This window comes from Scomber japonicus, chromosome 23, assembly GCF_027409825.1.
Source record: "Scomber japonicus isolate fScoJap1 chromosome 23, fScoJap1.pri, whole genome shotgun sequence".
NCBI classification, from domain to species: domain Eukaryota; kingdom Metazoa; phylum Chordata; class Actinopteri; order Scombriformes; family Scombridae; genus Scomber; species Scomber japonicus.
This window is the reverse complement of record NC_070600.1, coordinates 5195850-5218607: the sequence shown is the minus strand read 5'-3', so window position 1 is coordinate 5218607 and position 22758 is coordinate 5195850. Positions and strand designations below refer to the sequence as shown.

The window sequence follows — 22758 nt, the reverse complement described above, 5'->3', positions numbered from 1 at the left end:
CTACATTCTTTGCCAGTGTGTACCAAGGTGTGTACCAATTTTTGTGAGTTTTTGAGCATCCAGTGCCCCTTAAAAATTCAGTGGCACAGGAGATTAATAATAAAATCATTAAAAGCAATAGTGCTGTGACCACTGGACACATGATACTTCCATTGTTTAGTAAACCAAAAGTAAAAGTAAGTAGAGCGTTTCAGAGTCAACATTCTACGCCCAAGCTTGGATGTTATCAGACTGGAAAATGTACTTCATGTGGGTGTGTTTCTTATGCTTCCTCGTCATTTCCTTCCACTTAATGTTTTAATATTAATTGCAATATGATTACCACCATATGTTTTATTCATCTGAAATATAGTCCTTAACCTGCTGCAAAACAGGCAACAATCTTATCAAGAGCCTAAAGAGGTGGGTTTGTTTCTTATGCTTCCTCGTATTGTAGATTGATAATAAAAACAATGATTGGTAAGTGTTTCCTCATGTTTTGCCAACAGTACATTTCCCTGGATGGTAACAGTCTGACCACAGCTGATCTGGTCAGCTTGGGCCAAGGCTTGTTCAAAATAAAGGTGAGGAAAAAACACTTCAACATCAGGAGAGAAAGTGGAAGAAAAACAAGCTGATTTTTGCTGTTTTATTTAATTTTTGTCTGTCCCAGTTAACAAATGTGGCCGAGGAAGGGATCAAAAAGGGCAGAGAGGTTATCGATACTTTTATAAGAGAAGACAGAGGTATGGTGTTTCTCTTCCCTCTTCCTTTCTTCCAGATTTGAAACATAATAGCTTATTTTAAATACTTCAACAGTGTGCAGAGATTAATAATAAAATCATTAAAAGCAATAGTGCTGTGACCACTGGACACATGATACTTCCATTAGTAAACCAAAAGTAAAAGTAAGTAGAGTGTTTCAGAGTCAACATTCTACGCCCAAGCTTGGATAACTATGTTATCAAACTGGAAATCGAAGCTTGATAAGCACAGTTTCAGGAGCGGGAACACACACCAATTACACCCCTTCCGGCTCCTATATAAAAAATAATTCTGTCAATAAATCTGTTAAAACGTATCTCTTGGTGATGTGTTCCTTGCTCGTGAAATGTACTTCATTTGAATTTATACCAAGACACCAAACATTGCAACCCCTGTAATATTTCACCTGCTTTTACCTATAAAAATGTGGTTGGTGGTTTGGCAGAACTAAGGTCAAAAGAACTATGCCCAGACTTTAAAGCACAGATAGAAAATTAATAGAGATTGTTAATGAGTCAAAGAAGGACTGAGTAAATGTTTATATCTACATTCATGTGGTACTTGTGGGAGTCACTGTGGGAGGACCTACTTCTTCTGTCCCCAGGATATAAGTGTTGCAGCACTAGAGCCTGTCAAGTGTTCTGCACAATCTTCTTGACTTACCCAGTTTTTTTCATCTCTCTGCAGGATGCCCTGTGTGTCTGTGTGTGTTCGGGGCGAGTGGTTTAGGGTCCCCTTTGGCAGCCCCTCGGGATCTGTCCAATTGTTGGGGATCGAGGCCCTGAAACGCTACTACCAAGCCAAGAAGTTGGAGGATGCATCAGGGAAGTCGGAGTTCAGCATGCTGAGGTGTCGGGGTGAAGAGCTCCTGCACCCCAAGGATAAGGCAGAGGATGTTCTGGAGGACAATGACTTTGTGCAGTTGGGTAAGGATCTCCAACACATCTATAAGCATGCACAGATCACTTATAGTAGAGCTGTCACAATATCAAAATTTCACTGCAAGATCATTGTGGCCAAAATAATTCAGGATGTTATTGTGACATCTATAGATATTTAAAAAATAATAATAAGGCTATCAATCAAATTCATCTTTAACTTTTGGTGTGTGTTCTGTCTCTTTTCTGGCAAATGAATTACACTCAAAATACAAGTGTAGTAAGGTGTTGAGATAATCTGTCACCATAACTGTACAAAAGTGTATACAAATTACAGTTAATGGATTGTACAAGGCTAATACACTAATAAACAAAATATTCACAAGTTGTGTTTGTGTGTGTGTTTGTGTGTGTGTGTGTGTGTGAGTGTGTGTGAGTGTGCTGGGCGTTGGTGATAAGAGACAAAGCAATAAAACAGATGCTGATTATATGATTACTGTGTAGAGGCATTGCATTATTTACACAGTATTGTCAATATTTCACTTTTTAGATGGCATGGTTTTTATCAGTATTGGTGTATCATGCACCCCTTAACTTCCAGCTCAACTTCTGAGACTGATTAAACTTTTTTTCCTTCTGTTTTTTGGAGTCTTTGCAGCGGAGAGCGGCAAATATGACTTTTCTCCTCGGGCCACAGCAGCGTATCCTTCCACTGTCTTTAACAAATATTTAAACAGAGATGTTTGATTTGATGCTGTGCTGTGGATTCAAAATGAGGAAATCTTTTTTGTGTGTCTTTTTGTTGTTTTATTGTTTATTTCTTTATTATTTATTTTGCTGTTTGTCAATTGAATTATCTCTGTCTTCTTGTGTGTACATGTGTGTCTGTGCTTGGGTGTATGACACTGATTGAATGTCTGTTTTTGTCTGTGTATATAATTGGGTGGGTGAGGATAGAAAAAATCATCTGACAAATGCCCCCCCCCCCACTAAACATGAAGTCAGAGCTGGTGACTCGGACTTCCGACTCGTACTCGAGTCGCACTTAAGTCGCACTACACATTGACTTCAGACTTGACTCGGACTCGAGGCTGGAGACTCGCAAATTACCATTATTTTCATGTTATCATTTATATTCTCATTATTTATTATCTGTCATTCGTCTTCTCTGTTTGCATTTGGGAAGTGATCTCTGGCTGTGACTGAGGATGACAGTAAACACCAACATCACGCACGCGCCGTGTGTATGCGCGTATTTCGAGCAGAGCCCGTCTACTACTGTATACTGTATTAGAAACTCTCTGATTTCAAGACAATGGCGAGTGAAAGAAGCCCAACAGGAATCCCTTGGATCGTTACATTTGGCTACAATGCCTTCACGCAGTCAGCCAACAAACGGACAGCAGTGTGCAACAAGAAGATTCAAGATTTTGGTTCAACCACTTCAAACTTCATCCGGCATCTGAAAACGCACCCAGACCGGTCAGTCACTTGCTAATGTGAAAGACGTTAAAATTAGCAATTAGCTCTCAAACGAATATTAACATTACATTCTTGCTGCTGGCCATATGATGTGACAGGCTGAGTTAACATTTCATAACAGTGTGCCAGAAGATTATTCTGTGACATTGTCTTAAGTTAAGTTACAGTACAGTCACCCAGTGGCGTTTTATGTGTAAAAAATGAGTGGAGCACCTACACATTTAATGCTTTATAAGAGTCATACCCAAGCAGCCTATTCTAGATATCAAGAAGGATATTTGTCACATATCGAGAGAGAGAGGGAGAGAGACAGAGGGAAGGAGGGAGGGAGAGAGAGAGAGAGAGAGAGAGAGAGAGAGAGGAGTCATACGGTAATAACCATAACGGTTATTTCTTTTATTGTATTTTACAGCATTGTTAAAAAAAACTCTTGTTAAAGAAAAATACAGTTATGAAATAGAAACAATCCTTTGTATTTTTTCCACATCACATTGCTGTAGATTCTAGTGAAACAATCATCAATACTGTCTTATATAGAGGATTTTACAGCTTATAGAATTTGAATTTGATTTAGTGTTTGGGAGAGACTTGAAACTTGACTTGGACTCTTAACCAGAGACTTGAGACTTGACTTGGACTTGACCCTCAAAGACTTGAGACTTGACTCGGACTCTCACTCAAAGACTTGAGACTTGACTTGGACTTGCAAAAAATGACTTGTGAACACCTCTGCATGAAGTACAGGTGGGTTAGAAAAAAGTCAGGAGATCATCATGTTCTGTGTAGCAAACAGCCAAGTTTCCATTCAAATACAATGCAAACTTTATTCCAAATTTCCAAAAAAGCTGCAAAAGAGAATTTGAATGAATGTGCATTTCCATCAACTACTGTTATATGAATATTAGGGACTAAGAGTGATTATTTGAATAAGAGAACAGCAGTGAAATCTCAAATAACGATAAATACATTTGAAAATGTGATGGAAATAATAATGTCTTTATATCATTTGAATGCAATCCATTCAGTGGTTGATGAGATATCTCACTCTGGACCAATATTCTAGACTAGACAGTGAAATGAGTTGGAAAACACCGTAATCTGGCAACATTGTGCAGATATTTAATTTTTTCCTTCATTTCCTTCCACTTAATGTTTTAATATTAATTGCAATATGTTTACCACCATATGTTTTATTCATCTGAAATATAGTCCTTAACCTGCTGCAAAACAGGCAACAATCTTATCAAGAGCCTAAAGAGGTGGGTTTGTTTCTTATGCTTCCTCGTATTGTAGATTGATAATAAAAACAATGATTGGTAAGTGTTTCCTCATGTTTTGCCAACAGTACATTTCCCTGGATGGTAACAGTCTGACCACAGCTGATCTGGTCAGCTTGGGCCAAGGCTTGTTCAAAATAAAGGTGAGGAAAAAACACTTCAACATCAGGAGAGAAAGTGGAAGAAAAACAAGCTGATTTTTGCTGTTTTATTTAATTTTTGTCTGTCCCAGTTAACAAATGTGGCCGAGGAAGGGATCAAAAAGGGCAGAGAGGTTATCGATACTTTTATAAGAGAAGACAGAGGTATGGTGTTTCTCTTCCCTCTTCCTTTCTTCCAGATTTGAAACATAATAGCTTATTTTAAATACTTCAACAGTGTGCATTATGTGTTCACTGCAGTGGTGTATGGAGTCAACACTGGTTTTGGGAAGTTTGCACGGACACTCATACCAAAGGAGCAACTTGCGTAAGTCTGGTTGCTATAAATAAGTAACAGGTATCAACACGCTGGGAGAAAACAGCACCCAAGCACAGTCAATTAAACACACCGTCTCCCCTGAAGGTGTGATTCTGTTTCATGTACTTGCCCATTCTTTTCTCCACATGCAGGCAGCTACAGGAGAATCTGGTTCGTTCCCATTGTGCTGGTAGGTTTACACCTGTTTACTAAATATTAGAAGCTAAACATTTTCTGAGTTGTGGCTTTCAATAAATTACTTTTATTTTATAATTATTTATTTATTTTATTTAAAGGTTTAGAAATCAGGGACAATGCACATTAATAAAACATTTTAACAAAATGTAAACATGCCAGAATTAGCCGAAAGGCTATTTTACATCTGCTGTCCCTGGACTGATGTTAAATAGTCGCCCTAAAAGAATGTACTTGAGGTCATAGGTCATCTTCACATTTGCACATACATGGAATATATGTGAGTCAATGACAATTTTTTGTGTCCATGTGGTTTAGTCAAATTTAAAGGGGTTAAAATGTGAAAATAAACGTATGAATAACTTGCACACATTCTTTTTTTTGTGTTCCAGCTTTTTTTCAGCTTTTAATCCATTTTGAGAGAATATATTAGAGGATTATGGCAAAAATGTCTAAGTGGAGTAACCATAAAAACATGATCTTGCATTATAACTCTTTTATCTTAAATAAAGGTAATGGAATACAATTGTTCTAAATATTCAATTTAATCGGGGTAATCATGGAGATCAGGAACTTTTTTAAATGCAGTAATTATTAGCATAAGTGCACTTAAATACACTGTAGGCGGATAAAATATTTAATATTTATCATTCTTTTGTGGTTACACCATTTGACATTTTCAGCAGCATTCAGTCTTACTTTTGGTTAAAAAGAATTGTGCAAATGTCATTTCAAATTACTTAAAAGCAACAAAAATACAAAATGTACATTGTAATGAACCTGATACTGCTTTTAAAACTATTTTTTTTAACATTTTTGAATTGCTCATCTTGCCAACCCTTATTGAATGCAGATGGTTACACTTTTATAAATGTGAGCAACTATGATTGTTGTAGCCTGAACTAAAATCACACACTCACCTTTAGTGCATGTGTGTATGTGTGTCTGTTTGAAAGGAGTGGGCACCCCACTGAGTGTAGAGAGGACACGCATGCTGCTGGTCCTGAGAATCAATGTCCTGGCGAAGGGCCGCAGTGGCGTATCCATGGAAACAATTGGCGCTATGATCAAAGCCTTCAATGGTAACATGATTTATTTTATTCCATTGTACTCTGTTCTATTCTATCTAGTTATATATTAGCATTAGTGTCATCTTATGCTAGCTAGCTAACTGGCAAAATCATTAAGTGACCACTAAGCTGTCAGTTAGATTCCTAATGTACAGACAGGTAACACTTGACCTTTGACCTACCCTCTTTAGTATTTAAAAGCAGTAAATTAACACATTATAAATGGTTAATAACTCACTACAGTGTAGACATAAGTATAACTTCTATGAAGTGTCTGTAGCTAGTATATCAACAGCCAATGCCTTGATAATACAGCATAATACAGTACAACATATTAACATATGATTACGCACATTAACAAAGTTCATATTCATACAAAATATAAGTCAATAATTAATGTCACATAATCTGCTTCATGCTATGTAGCACAAGTAAAATACAATTTGTGTGTGTGTGTGTGTTTGTGTGTGGTCCAGCTTCCTGTTTGTCCTGGGTGCCAGAGCAGGGCACGGTTGGGGCGAGTGGAGACTTGGCCCCCCTGGCCCACCTCACCCTGGGCCTGATGGGGGAAGGCAGGATGTGGTCACCACAAAGCGGCTGGGCAGATGCCAAAGCAGTGAGTTTCCTTTCAGTTTTATCGTTTTTGCATTAAGTTATTTTTTTCTTACCACTTTCTAATAAGAAACACTTTATTCCAGTTTATATATTGCTGGTTAGGTTGCCATGTTTGTAAAATATATGTTGTCCACCTAACATATTTGTTGGCTTATGGCCTTTGTAAATCAATTAATAAATATGACTTAGTGAAAATGGTTCTCATTTCTCCAAAGTTACAGATTCATTGATTAACTGATTATGTTCATGTTTGGTTTTATTTTTACAGGTGCTGGAGGGCCATGGGCTCAAACCAATTGTGCTGAAACCAAAGGAGGTTGTTGGCTTAATATCTGTTATTTATTTTCCTTTTCTTTCAGTCATCAGTTCCGTTAGTTACTTCCTCACCAAAGACATAATAGTCAGATAATCATACAGGCTGAAAACAAACCCCCACGTGAATCATTTATTTGGAAGAAAACACAAAGGAGAATGTACAGTGATTACCTAAGTGATGTGTTCAGAATTCTCGACCTGCGAGGTGACCAACAAGGGTACAACAGCTGCAATGTTATCATGGAGCTGTGTCTCATTCATTATCTTATATTTCTCAAGTCAGACTGCCTGAGTGGAGCATTTTTACCAGTGTGTTAAACACTTCATTAATTACTGTACTGTCTTAGAAGCAGACAAGCGATCCTACGGTCTGTTAACTTCCCCTCACCTTGCAGGTTACTTTACCCACAACTGTTGATCCATAACAGGAACTGGATACTGACCTCAAAATTGAAGCCAACTCACATGAAAGAAAATTTCCCACTGAACACATAAGCCATGAATATTTACATTTTTTGGGGTGGCCTACTGCACATGTGTCATAGTGTTTCTGCCACTGGCGTTCCTGCTAGGACAATAGACTTACATGAAGGTGACATTATAAATCATCTGTTTCCCACACTCTATAAATGTTTTACAAAGACAAAATCTTCATGGTTTAAAAATTTATAACACACAGAGTAATAATTGGGTCTGAGGTGTCATGTACCTGTGAATGTTTTACAATGTCTCTTTTATAATGGTAGTCTATGGGGAATGCTTAATGGTCCCATGTAAGACCACTAAGATATATTGCCAGCAAACCTGAGAGGCAATCACCTGTATTTACCACTTTTAATATATTGCACCATGCCCAGCCTGCAGCATCATTTTTAATTTTACTTAGATATAAAATGATTTAAATAATCTAGTGTAACTGCTGGCTTGTTTACAACCGCTGGCCTTGTTGGACCTGCCAACAAAAGTGATGGCTCAAGCTAAATTCAGGTGGTGTAAAAACAAAAAGTGTAGTTTTCCTTTAATGTGGCTTTGCAAATATGGTACATGTTCATTAAATCTCAGTTGATTAGATTAGATTATTTTGATAATTGTGGTTGTTGAATAGGGACTGGCTCTGATCAATGGGACTCAACTGATCTCGTCTCTGGGGTCGGAGGCTGTGGAGAGAGCCATCGCCGTGACCAGACAAGCCGACGTGATCGCTGCCCTGACTCTGGAGGCACTGAAGGGCACCACAAAGGCCTTCGACAGCGGTATCTTTTAATTCCCTGAGATTTGGCTGGAAGGCAGCTTCCTCATAAGCGTCACCTCTCTCTTCATACAGCCAATCATGATTTATATGGCTTTGTTTCTGCTATGACCACACATCTTATCAAAGATCAGCAATATGGTTTAATTGAGAGATGCAAAGGTTTTATGGAATGCTAAAAAAACAATTGTTTTATCTTTTTAAAAATGACAAGGTGTTCACATTTTACACAGTTGTGAATACCTATTTAGCTTAGTGTCTGGACAGAAAACTACCCTCTATGGGGAAAGAGTGGACAGGATTTATACTCTAGGGGAGGTCAGGTAATTTGTATAGCATATAAACTAGTCAAGAATTGTAATCCCATATGAATGGCTACATAGACATGGAAATGGCAAAACTAGCTCACCATTACCCAGTCATCACCTTCTCATTCACAATCATGGACAGTTAGGTAGTTTGATATAACACGTTTTCATCACCACTTATTCACTCACCTCAAATAAATGACAATATCTTCATGTGAACAACTTGAAAGACTACAGAATGATGATATATGAGGCAAGTGAGGCACAGTACTACTACATTGTAACTAACTGTTAGCAGTCTTTAAAGCTGCCCTAATTTATATTTCATAGATCAATTATCACTTGATCGGTTCCCCTCCAATCTAGTGTTTAAGCATCTTTTCAGTTCATTGTTTTTTGTTACAACCTGCAACTTACCTGTTTTGGTTCAGTCCCTCAGCTCTCATGCATCTTGAACATAGTGGAGCATTGATCAGCTTAAGAACCAGATATTTTTTGTCAGACATTGATGGAGACCAAAACAGAGCTACAAGAAGAGTGAATATTGGACACGTTTTCACAAAACCAAATGAATGCTAGTGCTGTTGGGTTAAGGTTATGGTTAGGGTTAGCCCTTTGGCCAGTTAAATATTTGAATGATTTAAATGTCACAAAAGTCTTTTTTTTTCCTATTTCACCTTCTGTTACACAAATACTTGTTGTAAATAATCTAACTGTTGTGTTGCAGCTATTCATGCAGCGAGACCTCACCCTGGTCAGATGGAGGTGGCTGAGAGGCTTCGCTCTATTTTAGACTCCAAAATCTTTCCTTCACAGATCTCAGGTTGACCCCTTACACGCACGTCTTTACACAGCGGCCCTTTAAATAACAATGACTTGTGTAATCATAATGTATTACAGTTTCCTTTCTGATTTCCTTATTGTGTTCTTCCTGTAGAGAGTCAGAAATTATTTGACCGTGTTCAGGATGCCTACACCCTGCGCTGCATTCCACAGGTATTGTGTGTGTGTGTGTGTGTGTGTGTGTGTGTGTGTGTGTGTGTGTGTGTGTGTGTGTGTGTTTGTGTACTTGTATGGCTATCATTGTGAGAATCAATTTGAATGTTATAAGCTTAGGAAGTGAAGACATTTCAGGAATGTGAAGATATTTGGCCAGCCTTCACCTTTAAAGGGCTGTTTGAGGCTTGACTTTAAGGTGAAGATTAGAATTGGGTTTTGGTTGAGCTCAGGTTAATGATTAGGGTTAGGCATGTTGTTGTGATGGTTAGGGTTAGATGCTTTCATATCAGCTGGACATTTCTTGATAACTGACAGATCTAACCTTGTCTTGGTGCTGACTTGCACCTCTGCTGACTAACAGCTTGATCTATTCAAGCCGGTGGAGCCTGGTCTCTATTCGACAGTATTTATGGTGTCCAATCTTTTAAATGATTGAAAGATAAATGGAAAGGTGTGAAGTTGAACTCATTAACAGCAAAATGACAATAATTGAATAGGTGTAGAGGCAGGTTAATTCTCTTAATCTGTCTCTACTTGTTGCAGGTTCATGGAGTGGTGAATGACACCATCACGTTCGTCCACAAGGTGATTTCCACTGAGCTGAACAGCGCCACTGACAACCCTGTATCCTTCAAAACAGCGTCTCCTGTTCCTCATATTGCTTCTTTTTAAAGCAGCTTTACTTTCCGATCTCCTCACTAGCACAAAATAAGCCCATAAAATGATATGATGTAAATCTCATGTGTTTGACAATATTGTCTATGTGCCACTTCCTTTTGTTTCCAGGATGTGGCCTTTTACATAGCCAATTTTATTGAAGAGACAATATTGACTTTTTTAAACTTTATTGAAGCTTTATATGTTGAATAATACTGTATACCTCAACATGGGTTAATGATTAATCTATACTTAGAATCCAAGAGTTCCAGAGGGACATTCTTTAGCTCATCTGATGCCACTGTAGTTCATAAATCACAGCCTAAGCACAGGCCACACTAAGCATGTGTGCTTTGCTGTTTATTTTAGGCTGAAGGATAAAGTTATATTTCATAAAAGTGTGTTTCTTTTTTATGATATTTGTGGAGGTGGAAATTGTTCCAGGCAAGGGTTAAACCCCTGCTATTAAACAACGTGGGAAATTTCTTACAAGCCAATAGCAAGATTGCCTTATTGTACAATTTGGAAACGCCTGACTTTGCCCTGTTGCCAAATGAAAAGTATTCAACATTCAAGACAATTTATTATTCCCTTGAAGGGCAATTAATTTGACAGCTTGCACCACATACTCGTAAACATAATTAAAAAGATAAAAACACAGAAGAAATAAGAAGAGTTGGCAGCTGCGTGCAAAAGTGCAAAAATCTGTGTGCAAAGTCAGCAGGCCCTTGTCCAATGAATAGTTCATTGAGTAGTAGCCTATACAAGCTCCAAATGACGTATGAAGTATTAACGAGGAAAACCTTCCTGAACAGATCTAATGCAGAGGCACTGAGAATGAAGCACACAGACTCCATCACCTCCCACTGGGATTGTCCCACTGTGTCTACAAACAAAAACAGTAAACCCCAATTAGCATTTATACATGCTACATTAATATATTAATAGATAGTTTATACATTATAATGTAGTTATAAGTCATGTAGATATACAGCGATTTTAAGTGTTTATTAATGTACAGTATTTGTCAACACTAATAATTATCTGGTTTAGATATATTTTAAATGTAAAATTGTGTTTTTGTTATAGTTAACAAATACATGAATTAATACCAAAAAATCTGCTTATAAGTACATCATTATTTATTAAAGGTCTATACTGCTAATAAATACTATGCTGCATTTGGGAGCTGCATTTGCTGCATCTAATTTTCTTTTCTTTTTTTTAATTATTTATTTATTTGACTTTATTTCTTATTAATAACCAGGTTAAAATCCTTAAAAAGACACTGCTTTTTTTCTTATTAAAAAATCCAGAGTCTATGCATATGAACATATATTTATGCACTGGAGGCTTCAGGTTTCCATGTCACAAATTATAAAAGTTACATAATGGAAATCAGATTTTCAAACTTTCCAATTTCAGCGGATGAATGTGAAAACAAACTCTGCACATACATCATTCTGCACAGTGAAGGAACAATAACATTTTTAAGTGGAGAGGGACTTTAAGGGAATTTTGCGCCTACAGGTTGCAATACACAATTTTGACCACAAGGTGTCATTGTTTCACCGTCCACACACACACACACACACACACACACACACACCTGACAAGACACTGGTGCTCTATGAATCCTTAACGCCTCTCCAGCTGGTGTTTGCAGAAACTGGGCAGACAATATCTGGAGGGAATTTTCATGGAGAGTATCCAGCCAAGGTAAAGTCACACTGAACTAATCAAAGAGAGCCCTGTGTGATGCATTGGCCTTTATCTTCCTCTGTCTGTGTCTCCTTTTGCTGGGTGTCTGGGTGATGTGTGTTTGAGTTGGCAGACAAAATGTGGAGAGGAGGTGTCATACACAAAGAGTCATCGACTAAATGCTCCAGTTTTGGCAGGAAATCAAGATTTTTTCCTGGGCCTTTTTTCAGGGCATCAGATAAACACTTCTCCCTTCCACTTTGGCATGTAATGCTTCTGTCATCTTGAGTGAATTTCTGGTGGTTGAATATGTGGTGCATCTATGCTGTTTCAGGCCCTGGACTACCTGGCCATAGCTGTGCATGAACTCGGCAGTATCAGTGAGAGGAGGATTGAGAGGCTGGTGAACCCATCCCTCAGTGAGCTGCCTGCCTTCCTTGTCAAAGAAGGAGGGTTGAACTCTGGCTTCATGATCGCTCACTGCACTGCTGCCGCTTTAGGTTTGTCACCAATTTTCCAAACATACTATACAATATGAATTGTTGTGTTTTCCCACCCTCTACTTGTTTCCATTTACTATTTCAGGTTTGAAAATCAGCCTAAACGGACTCTTTGGATTTAGTCATCTTCATTTTTTAACATGTTCTTCCTTTAAAAGTTGAGTTCTGTGATTTCTAAACTGCAGTTTGCATTAATTTAAACACTGTTCTTGCAGTGTCAGAGAATAAGGCTCTGTGCCACCCATCCTCCATTGACTCCCTGTCCACCAGTGCAGCTACGGAGGACCATGTGTCGATGGGCGGCTGGGCTGCTCGCAAAGCCCTCAGAGTCGTGGAGCATGTGGAGCAAGGTGATACACCACCAGGCTCAGAATGGAAACACTGGTAAACAGTATACACAGTATGTGTCTGTGGAAGCAGATGAACGTGTGCTTTTGTCCCACAGTGCTTGCCATAGAGCTGCTGGCTGCCTGCCAGGCTCTGGAGTTCCTGCGTCCTCTCAAATCCACTGCTCCTCTGGAGAAGGTCTACGAGCTGCTGCGCTCTGTGGTCAGGTGAGACGAGACAGTTCTCCTGTAAAAAACAGTGAGGCCTACTGTTCCAGGTAGTTCTGAGGTATTTGCTGACATTTGGCATGTATACCTGAGCAAGACTACATGATGACTGATTTTAACCGCATCGCTGTACATTTCCAAACATAACAGTTGCTAATTATACATGGCAGCTGTTCAAAAAAGCTGAAAAAACTGATGGAACTGATAGATATTACTTGTCACCACAAATTATCTTTTTGACTGCCATCCATGTTGCTGCATTCTGAACAGTTTATATGTCACTTTGTAATGTTTTTATGTGTATATATATATAAATGAAATGCTGCAAATGGAGAGAATTCCAACATACTGACAAGGTAGCTTCAACAGTAAAATTTCTGTCCTACAGTATCAGCAATTAATGTAGCGACACACTTGGGCGATGTTCATTTTCGTGTTCAAAGATAGAAATCTGTAAAAAGAAATAACAAGGGGGCGCCTTGGTAGTCGAGTGGTTACCGCACATCATGCTATATAAAGGGAAGGGAACTTTGCTGCAGGTCAATCCCCTCTCTCTCTCTCTCCCTGTTTCCTGTTGGCCTCTATGCCAAGTATGTTCAAATAAAGGCAAAAAATGCCCCAAAATAAAAACCCACAACGCATTGGTGTGGACCTGCTGCCGGCTTGGATTGAGGAATGTAGAATACAAGTTGAAGGAAGTGAGTCCAGTGATTACATCATCCAACTGTGAAGAACACTGAATTGGAACCAGCTACCAGCTGCACTATTTCACTCTCATGCAGTGCGTAGCCACATGACACTGCATTTTGATGAATCATGAATCATCTGATCTATGACATTGTAATAAAAAAACAACCCAAAAACCGCAAAATAGTACTTAGCATAATCTCGCATAGCCTAAGGCGATGTCTTACAATGACCAACAATCAATGATAATCAACCAAAAAACGGCAAATTGACAAGGTAGAAACTCGGTTTTATGCCTAGAGGTAGGACATTTAGTTCCCACTTATCCTACACATAGCACAAAGACAAACAGTTTTGTCTGGTCAGAATGTAAAGTGAAGGTTTCTGCATGCTTTAAGTCAAGACCTTTTTAATAGCACATACAGTAGAATGTAATAGTAGGATGATAAACCCTAGAATCTGTGAGTAGCTTTTTATAAGTAACATTACTGCCTTTCATGATGGCAGTTAAAAGAAAATATGAAATTGAAGAACTTTTAATTGCTGTTGAGGCCTTTTTTGATGAAACTGACTTCACTGTTTAAGGCTCTATAAGACCTGTAGATACCCTGTGTGCAGTAACCTGAGTAACCCTTGTCCCTGCAGTCCTTGGGACAGAGACCGCATGATGAGCCCTGACATAGAAGCAGCTCATGTGCTCGTCAGACAGCAAAATGTAAGTGTTCCCCTTGAACTTAACCAAACATTTTACTGGACAAGCATAGTGTTGATATTGAGATGACGCAATGGTTTGTGTGTTATTCTGCTGCCAGGTCTGGAAGACTGTCAAGCCGTATATGGATGAATACAGGAAGAAGCTGAAGGCATGAAGGATAAACTAAACAGATATCGAACAGAGGAAGGATACAGCTTCAAGTTTACTTAATTAGCACTTAATACATTTAAAATTAGGATTAATACGCAATTGCACCTTACTATCCTCAGTCTGTCTGTACTACTCTCGCTATTAACTACTGTGAGCATGTTATCTTGTTTTAATAATTTTCTATTAACATTAATATCTCATTCATCCTGAACTATGATTTTTCTTTTTATTATTGTTCTGTATGCTTAAAAAATGATCACTCACTTTCATTCATTTCAATCTCATATATTGTTTTAAGGGTATTTCTGTAACATCTGTCCAGAGAATACAGATGTATAACAGCTTCTTGGATAACTCTGGGACATTTACAGCAATGTTTACTGATGTAAAACTGTAAACCCTGTTACATAAACAAACAAATAAATGAATACAAAAGGCGAGAAGTTTACACATCACTTCTGAATTTTTATTCAAAGGATTTACATAACATTAAAGCACATGGTAAATTTGTGTGAAGTTACAAAAGAGCTGCGTGATCTGGTGTGACAGTAACAACGTCGCTTCTCTCGGTTCAAACAGAGAAGACGTTAAAAAATAAGCTTCCGATACAATACCCCCCACCGATTCCCTCCCTCCCTGCCACCCCTCCCCGAAGAAACCAAAAGAAAATATGCATAAAAGCAAACACTTGAACAGACACGCACACGAAAAAAAGAATTCCAACACTAAATTATGTGATAAGACTAGCTTTTAAAAGAAGCCTCACTAGCCTTTAAAAGCCTCACGTTTTTTCCCAGCTGGTTTGGATGAGCTCCAAAACATTTGGTACCTCACAACTAGAAACTACGCTTTCTACTCAACAGGTAGTGATTTCTCTGTACATGAGGGGGTTTCAGCAGACGCCGCCCCACTCCCTCCCTGTGCGAATAGATGACCCTGACACTGTGGCGGGGGGTTGGTTGGGGTTCAGAGGTCATCCGGCGAGCACAGGCCGCTGTGTTTAGGCTCGGAGAAAGGTCTCGTCATGAGAACTGGATCTGCTGTACGGTGGGGATCTGCAACACAGTCCAGAGGAGAGGTTCAGGTTACTCTTTTAGATGACAGTTGGAACAGATCATCTACAAAAAGCCTATCTACAACAATACCACCTGATGATAAAGTAATGCCATGATAATATAGTGGCAATGAAATGAAAAGGTTCTTAGATTGAGTCATTGTAAATAAATGTGAGTAGGGCTGGGTATTGTCAATGATTTCCTGAATCGATTCAATTCCGATTCACAGGGTCCCGATTCGATCCGATTCTCGATTCGATTCGATTAATTATCGATTCGATTTTATGTTCCCAGAGTTTCTGTTTTGTAAGTCAGACAATATTTTTAACACGCAGTCATGTGTGGACACCAAATTCTTGAAGTGTAAAGTTAAATCATGAGTCTGATCCAACACTGGGATCTAGCATGATAGCATCTATGTGTATTTACCCTTAAGACCAGTGGCATTTTAAATCATGTCACTTTGAATTATGTTGTCATCATGTAACCAATGATTTTCAAAAAATGGACATAAAGATTATGGATAAGCATGTCAGTTCAAATACAAGACAAAGTTGTAAACTCTGAAATTATAATTATTATTTTAAATTTCATGCTTCCATCTATTCTCTCTGATATTAATTGATGGATCGATTTTTTGGACACACCCCTTAATGTGAGCATGAGTGAAGAGTTGAAACCATGATCAACACTCAACCAAAACATAAGAGTTGTGGTTATATAACACACCTACAGTAGTGTGTAGGATAATCTCCCAGTTACAATCGGTACAAAACACATGTTGTCCATACTTGTGTTATTAAACAGTTGGTTATAAGGAGTGAATGTGGTTGGACAGTTTGGATGGTGTGTGTGTGTGTGTGTGTGATTGGTCCATATTTGGGGTTGTTGCTACAATGCTCAGTTTGCCCAACAAACCTCCATCCAGTCTGCCGTTTGAACCAATTATGAAACTCTGCTGTAAAGTGAGGTCATGTATCAATCTATTTATTATTATCATTATTATTATTTACTCTATAAAGTCTCATTTAAATAAGTTGATTATTTCAGCCCAAGTATCTAAAGTCTCTTCTCAAAATATAAGAATATTTCATAAAGGAGTGTTCAAATGACACATTCATATCATAGTGTCATACTTCTGGCTGCAAAAGAGACTAGTGAACCTCAGTTGAATTAAGAAACATGGAGGGAGCTGCTCCACTGAAGGCAGACGTCTGGTTTCATTTCCAGTTTTAAAAACTATGAAGGACAGAGACGAGCAGGACAATAGCAAAGCTGTATGTAAGCTGTGTAAAAATGGAGTTCAAATACTGTAGAAATATCACAAATCACCTAAACCACTTAACGAAGCATCACCCAGATATGCAGGGGCTGAACTGCTGTACAGATTTTTCTGTGTCCTTTCACTACATTTACCCCACAGATATAATCCTGACACACTCACTAAATAAAGTAATAACACACTTGTGTGCACATGATCTCTGTATTAAAGACAGCACTGATACTATTTTTATCTAGTCACTGATACAATAAAGATAAGCACATCACTAAGTTATGTTATTCTGTGTAAAGCTTTTCTCCTCTGTCATAAGAAAAATGTTTTGTATTAAAATTGCTCAGCAAACAGTGGAGGAAGTATTTAGATCCTTCACTAAAATACTAATGTCACTGCAGTAATATGTATTAGTATTGGTATGCACTATCACGTCACTGTTGTACTCATACATACAATATTATGAGACATAATAATGTAGAAGCAGGACTTTACTGTTGTAGTGGGTTGATATGGAGCTCATTTTGAAGCCATTTATATAGGACTGATTAGTTTCATTATAGTTCCAACTGCTCATTAATTTTTACTTTAATTAATACGTTGAGTTATGTAAAATAATCAGAAAAATAAAATAACAATGATAAATAAACTGAAAAAATATAATTAAGTTCAATTATTATTCACTCTCCTCCAGCTCACATAAATGTAATACCTTAATTCCTACAGTTCCAGACATTTAAACACATTTTTAGACCATGAAAAAACTAACAGACATTTTTAGACTATTTAAGGATCCATAGGGACCCTGTAGGAACTTCAGTGCTGCAATGAGCTGCTGTGTCAGTGTGCGTCTTACCTGTTGATATGAGGTGGTGTACACCATGACGTTTTGCTGCTGTCCATCTGCTGTGATAATCCCAGCTGGCATTGCATTTGCTGATGAGGGGAGAAAAAAACGTATTTTAATGAGACTTTACTTCAAACCATAAAGAGCAAATTGAGAGTGACGGCTTCTACTCAAGCTCCACTTACAGAAGCTGTCCTCTGTCAGTTCCTCTCCCAGGCCTTCACCCACCGACACGCCGGGCATCCCCTTTTCCCCCTTCATTGCCTGGAAAAAAAACACCAGACAAACATGGCGTGATCTGGAAATAATCAAATCTATTTCCAGGCCTTGAAATCAGACGGAGAAAACAGGAAGTAACATCAAGCATGAACTGCCTCTGACCTCTCTGAACTTCTGCAGGTAGAGCTTCAGCGGCTCCACGTACATGTCGAAGCCCAGCGTGGACATGGCGAACAGGATGTCCTCTCCGTTGATGGTCTTCCTCTTCTCCTGGTGGCAGCGCTCGCTCGCCTCTGACGTGATGAAGCTGATGAACTCGCTCACGCACTCCTGCACGCACTCCTTGGCGTCTTTGGCAATCTGCGGGGAAATGTGAACATGCGTTAGGGAGGAAGTTGAATTGCCTCAAGCCTGTGGCAATAAAGAAGAGTTTGTTTTATTTGTGTCGTTTGTTTTAATTTTGTCATGTTGCTAATGAGTTCATTACAGCGCAATTCATCATGTTTTAACAGCTGTAAATGTCATGTTGAGAATTCTAATTATAAAAAGATAATAATACAAAGCTAATACTCATTTAGACGAGAATTAAGAGGCAGCTCCTATTGGAAAAAAAAATTCAGTGCCAAGCAAGGTAGAAAAAGCACTCAATATTCTGGCAATAAAGAAGGAAAATTCTGTTTTAACCTTTCTATAAGAATGAAGATCGTCTGTTAGTCAGTAAAAACAGCTTAAAGCTTTTTGGCAATAAAGACATGCTTGTCATATGTTCTGTTTTTGATGTTTGTTAAAGTAATTCCATTTTATCTGACTCAATTTGGGTGTTTTAAGATCATCCTTTTATCACAGACATGATGGGTTTTCCATTTCAAAATAGAAAAACAAGTCTGTTTATATCAGAGCTTTAAAATGCATGTTTTTTTGTGTTTTTATTAATAAATTGATTTCTCAAACACCAGAGGCGGTGTTTCTATCACTGGTTGACATCATGTACATCGTATCGCTGGTTCAGATGATCAAAGGTACTAACACACACACACACACACACACACACACACACACACACACACACACACACAAATACACACACACACACACAAATACACACACACAAATACACAGGAGGGGGCAGAGCTTAAGCTGCTTAGACTGTTCTATTTCAATTCTAAGTGTAAAACACATATTTATGAGGTTAATAGCAGACTGCTTGGATTGATGGATATATTTTGCCCCACTTTCCAATAAATAAATTGATTGTTGAATTGATTGTGCATCACACAGCTCAGGTCATTAAGACGAGTGTTAAGAAAGGCTCCAGTGGGACGGATTTGGAAATGCAGCTATAAATAAATCTAAAAAAAAAGAAGCATGAATTGACCTTAAGAAGACAAAAAAGAAGAGGAAGGAAAATCCTTTCAAGTTTCAGTGGAATTTTTTTTTTTTTTTTACTTTCTTTTAAAGGTGACATCATCTATTATCTAGAGACAGACAAACTGTAGGTCCTCAGAGTGTGAAAAACTCCTGCTATTATGAGAAACCGTGTTCCATTAGCTTTGTCATACCCAAAGCTAATACAAAAAAAGCTAAAATAAAATACTCATGAATGAGATTATTCACAAACCTTTCCAGTCTGTGGAACGGCGTTCTTCATGATGCGAGCCACGTTGGCGATAGGAAGATAGATGTCCTGCTCCCTGTAGTTCTCTTTCACACCACCTTCCTCATGATCGTTCAGACTGTCATCAGCATCGTCTGTAGAAAAACAAACAGAATCGAAAATCGAGTGTGAGCTAAAAACACACACACACACACACTAGTCTGCTGGTTTTATTTGTCTTGTTACATGGTTTCCTCCTCACCATCTTGAGACTGGAGCACGTAATGACCGGGTGCCATGTATTCCCCAGTGATGCCCAGCTGGGAGGCGTCGGTAGTCGAGCTGTCTCCGTCCATCTGCAGCACAAACACACACACACCGTCTCATTACACCGTCTGAAACTGTGCATGTAGCAAGCAGAGTGGAATCACATCTGACGCTTGACATGAGAGATATTTCTTCATGCCTCCCACACACACACACACACACACACACAACGACGGTTGTGTTGCTAAACTCAAAAGAGAAAAATGAAATAAATAAATAATGACAGCTTGGTGGTTTTTCCTCTGCACTCTGAAAAGCCTGACCTAGATCACTTCAAGCGCGGACAACAAAACAAAGGAGAGTAACATCACTTGTGGGTGTGGGTGGATGCCAACTAACTCCCACACACACACACACATACAAACCCTACAAATATATATTTTCCATATATTACAAAAACAATGCACATTACATTTCATACCATACTGTTCATGTACACCATCTGAATTTTAATCTGCCACTGTCACGTGTCTGTTTAGTATTTTTAAAGCATATAGATTACATTTGAACTTGCTTCTACTTGGAATACATCCATAAACAGATTATACATGTTGGTTATACTGTTATGAATTCATGTGGAAGGCATGTGTATCTGTTTTCAGCCACAACCTCCTCGTCAACTCTGTGAAAAAAAAACATCTGAGGTTTCTGATACATAAACTGAAGACACATGCACTGAAATTTAAAGCCACGTTGAGTCTTACATGCGGTATTATAAAACCTTTTGCTTTGCACAGTAAGACGAGGTAAATCAATTCTCCATAGAAAAGCTCAGACACACAACATGGGATTAACATACATCTACATACACTCACTGGCCTAGCTGCATGGCCAATACAATAGCTCTGCTAGAAATTCTACATTTATAAAGCTAGTACATTTACAGTTTTTGTTGACATTGTGAAGAAGGTAATAATTCTGCTTCATGTTTATTATTAAGGTCATAGTGGGTGACGGTGGGTGTACTAGGGTGCATTATATTGAATGGTGTTTTCAATATTTTGACCACTCCATTAACATGCATGAGGAGGGCAACATATAAGGAACACCAGTCAATGTAATGCACCTTATACCACCACTTAATACCATGTCAGTAATAAACATTAAATACAACGATCACATTTTTGACAATGTTAACAAAAGCGGAAAATGCATAAACTTCCAAAAAAAAAGTAGAATGAATTGGAAGAGCTGGCACAGGTGTACCTAATGAATAGGTCGGCGACTGTACACCTAAATGAAAGAAGGACTTCTGCTTGTTTTGAATATTATTTCCATATTACCCAGAACTCAAATTTGACAGTTTTAACAACGTAGACGTGAAACTAACAACATGGTTGCAGTTGTCTGACCTTAAAGTCGCCTAACACCAATTCAAACGAGACTTATTCGTTAAAAGGCGCCGGTGTGTGCACTTTGCTTTGTCTGTGTGTTTGTGTTTGTGTATGCGCGCGCACATAACGAACCCAGCCGGCCTCTGTGTTCGTGAGCTCACTGATTGGCAGAGCTGCTGCCGCTCTGGTATTGAGCCAAATGTTGCATTAAGGTCATTATGTGTTTTCATTTCGAAAGATACCCGCTAATGTTGGCTAGCGCTGTAGCCTCTTCTGGAGGAGGGGTGTATTATAGGAGGTTGGCGGAATATAACTCCCCTCCAAATAACACGCAGGTTGCATTTGATATGTTAGCGGGTTCGTGGCAATGTATTAGGTGGAAAGTACTCATTTTGGCTCCATATTAGGAACACTGGAGCTACTAGTTGACTTTAGTGTACTGTGTTCGTTAGTATTGTAATTTCAATGAGAAAACGTGTTAGCTTGACAGCTATAAATCCGCAGTGAGGACAGTTTACGTTGTATAGTGTAACGTTATAGCTAACATATGCTAGCAGATGTAAACCGCGGGTTTTTATTAAAGCTACGGAGTTCAGCACAATGAAGAAGAGGCTGTCCGGCTGGCTATTACCTTCTGCAGTTAACCTATTGAGGCACATATTTCCCTTAGACACATTCTGATTGTAAATCCACTGCAACCCGCGCCTGCAGAGACTGCGTCGGCCTGTTCTTTGTCGTAGAGAACAGAGGAGGACGAGGCCGCGGCCGAAATGTTTAACAGTCATTTTTTAAGTTTCGCCCGCCGGATACTTCCTGATGAGCAGCCCTCATTCACGCAGACAACAAATAAAAAATCAGACAGAGACGGACATTTCCATTCGAGCTAACGAGAAATCGGTTAGCAATCATTGGCCGGAGCCAGGCACAAACCTGCAATGAAGCCCTGGTTGGTTACCTTCCTGAGACGGCTGTTTGGTTGGACAGAAAATGGCTGCGAAAGGACCAGTCCCAGCGCGGAGCCGCTCTTGCACTACTGCGCCTGACCGGGAGAGGGCCGCGCTGCGTTCAGGGACTCCTCGCAAGCTCAGAAGTGGAACCTTATACTCTAATCATATTTCTGGAATTGTAAACATGGCATATGCTTCGATGATATTTAATAGGGGAGCAAGCACGTTCGTATTATAGCCACTGCTTTATTTCAAGTTCGGCAATGACACAGTAAAAAGTTATCGTATTCTGCAAGCACAGAATGAGAAAATACATACAGGCGTGCATTCATTATTCCAAACTATATGTCCAATTAAATAGAGAACATTTATAACAACTTGATGTGTATTCATCTTCACTAGGCACACTGTTACGATAAATAGATCATATAACATCTCAAAAGTTCTCTCTTTCTGAGTCACATCGTGTGGTCATTGTGCTGTGTTTTCATAAGTCCTACATTTATTGCAGCACGGGAACGCATCTCTTCTAGCAAATAGGTTTCCCAGAAATATTTCACCCTCCCTCCGCTGGTGGTGTAAGAGAACTGTCTGGCTGTTCCCTTAA

At 38.8% G+C, this 22758-nt stretch overlaps 2 protein-coding genes across 4 annotated transcripts; one reads left to right on the top strand and one right to left on the bottom strand.

Annotated features, from left to right (window-relative positions):
* The first annotated feature begins 1428 nt into the window (after positions 1-1428).
* On the top strand, positions 1429-14962 carry LOC128353082 (histidine ammonia-lyase-like). The gene is made up of 20 exons (XM_053313773.1): positions 1429-1670; positions 2272-2323; positions 4336-4363; positions 4450-4524; positions 4614-4686; positions 4783-4849; positions 4993-5030; positions 5992-6117; positions 6582-6721; positions 6989-7036; positions 8141-8288; positions 9320-9415; positions 9530-9588; positions 10135-10215; positions 11902-11967; positions 12284-12449; positions 12665-12799; positions 12895-13003; positions 14336-14405; positions 14503-14962. Exons 1-20 carry the CDS (start codon positions 1433-1435, stop codon positions 14557-14559), a joined length of 1872 nt encoding a protein of 623 aa, XP_053169748.1. The 5' UTR covers positions 1429-1432; the 3' UTR covers positions 14560-14962.
* A 37-nt stretch (positions 14963-14999) lies between these two features.
* nfyba (nuclear transcription factor Y, beta a) lies at positions 15000-22364 on the bottom strand. 3 transcript variants are annotated; one of them, XM_053344101.1, is made up of 7 exons: positions 22135-22364; positions 19806-19899; positions 19568-19698; positions 18112-18309; positions 17916-17985; positions 17740-17819; positions 15000-15610 (listed from the first exon to the last, which is right to left on the bottom strand). In XM_053344101.1, exons 2-7 carry the CDS (start codon positions 19897-19899, stop codon positions 15578-15580), a joined length of 606 nt encoding a protein of 201 aa, XP_053200076.1. In that variant the 5' UTR covers positions 22135-22364; the 3' UTR covers positions 15000-15577. The 3 variants fall into 3 exon arrangements, with proteins under 3 accessions (XP_053200076.1, XP_053200074.1, XP_053200075.1); XM_053344099.1 differs by having other exon boundaries at positions 17916-17994; positions 22135-22329; XM_053344100.1 differs by lacking the exon at positions 22135-22364 and adding an exon at positions 21836-22043 and having other exon boundaries at positions 17916-17994.
* Between the last annotated feature and the right edge of the window lie 394 nt (positions 22365-22758).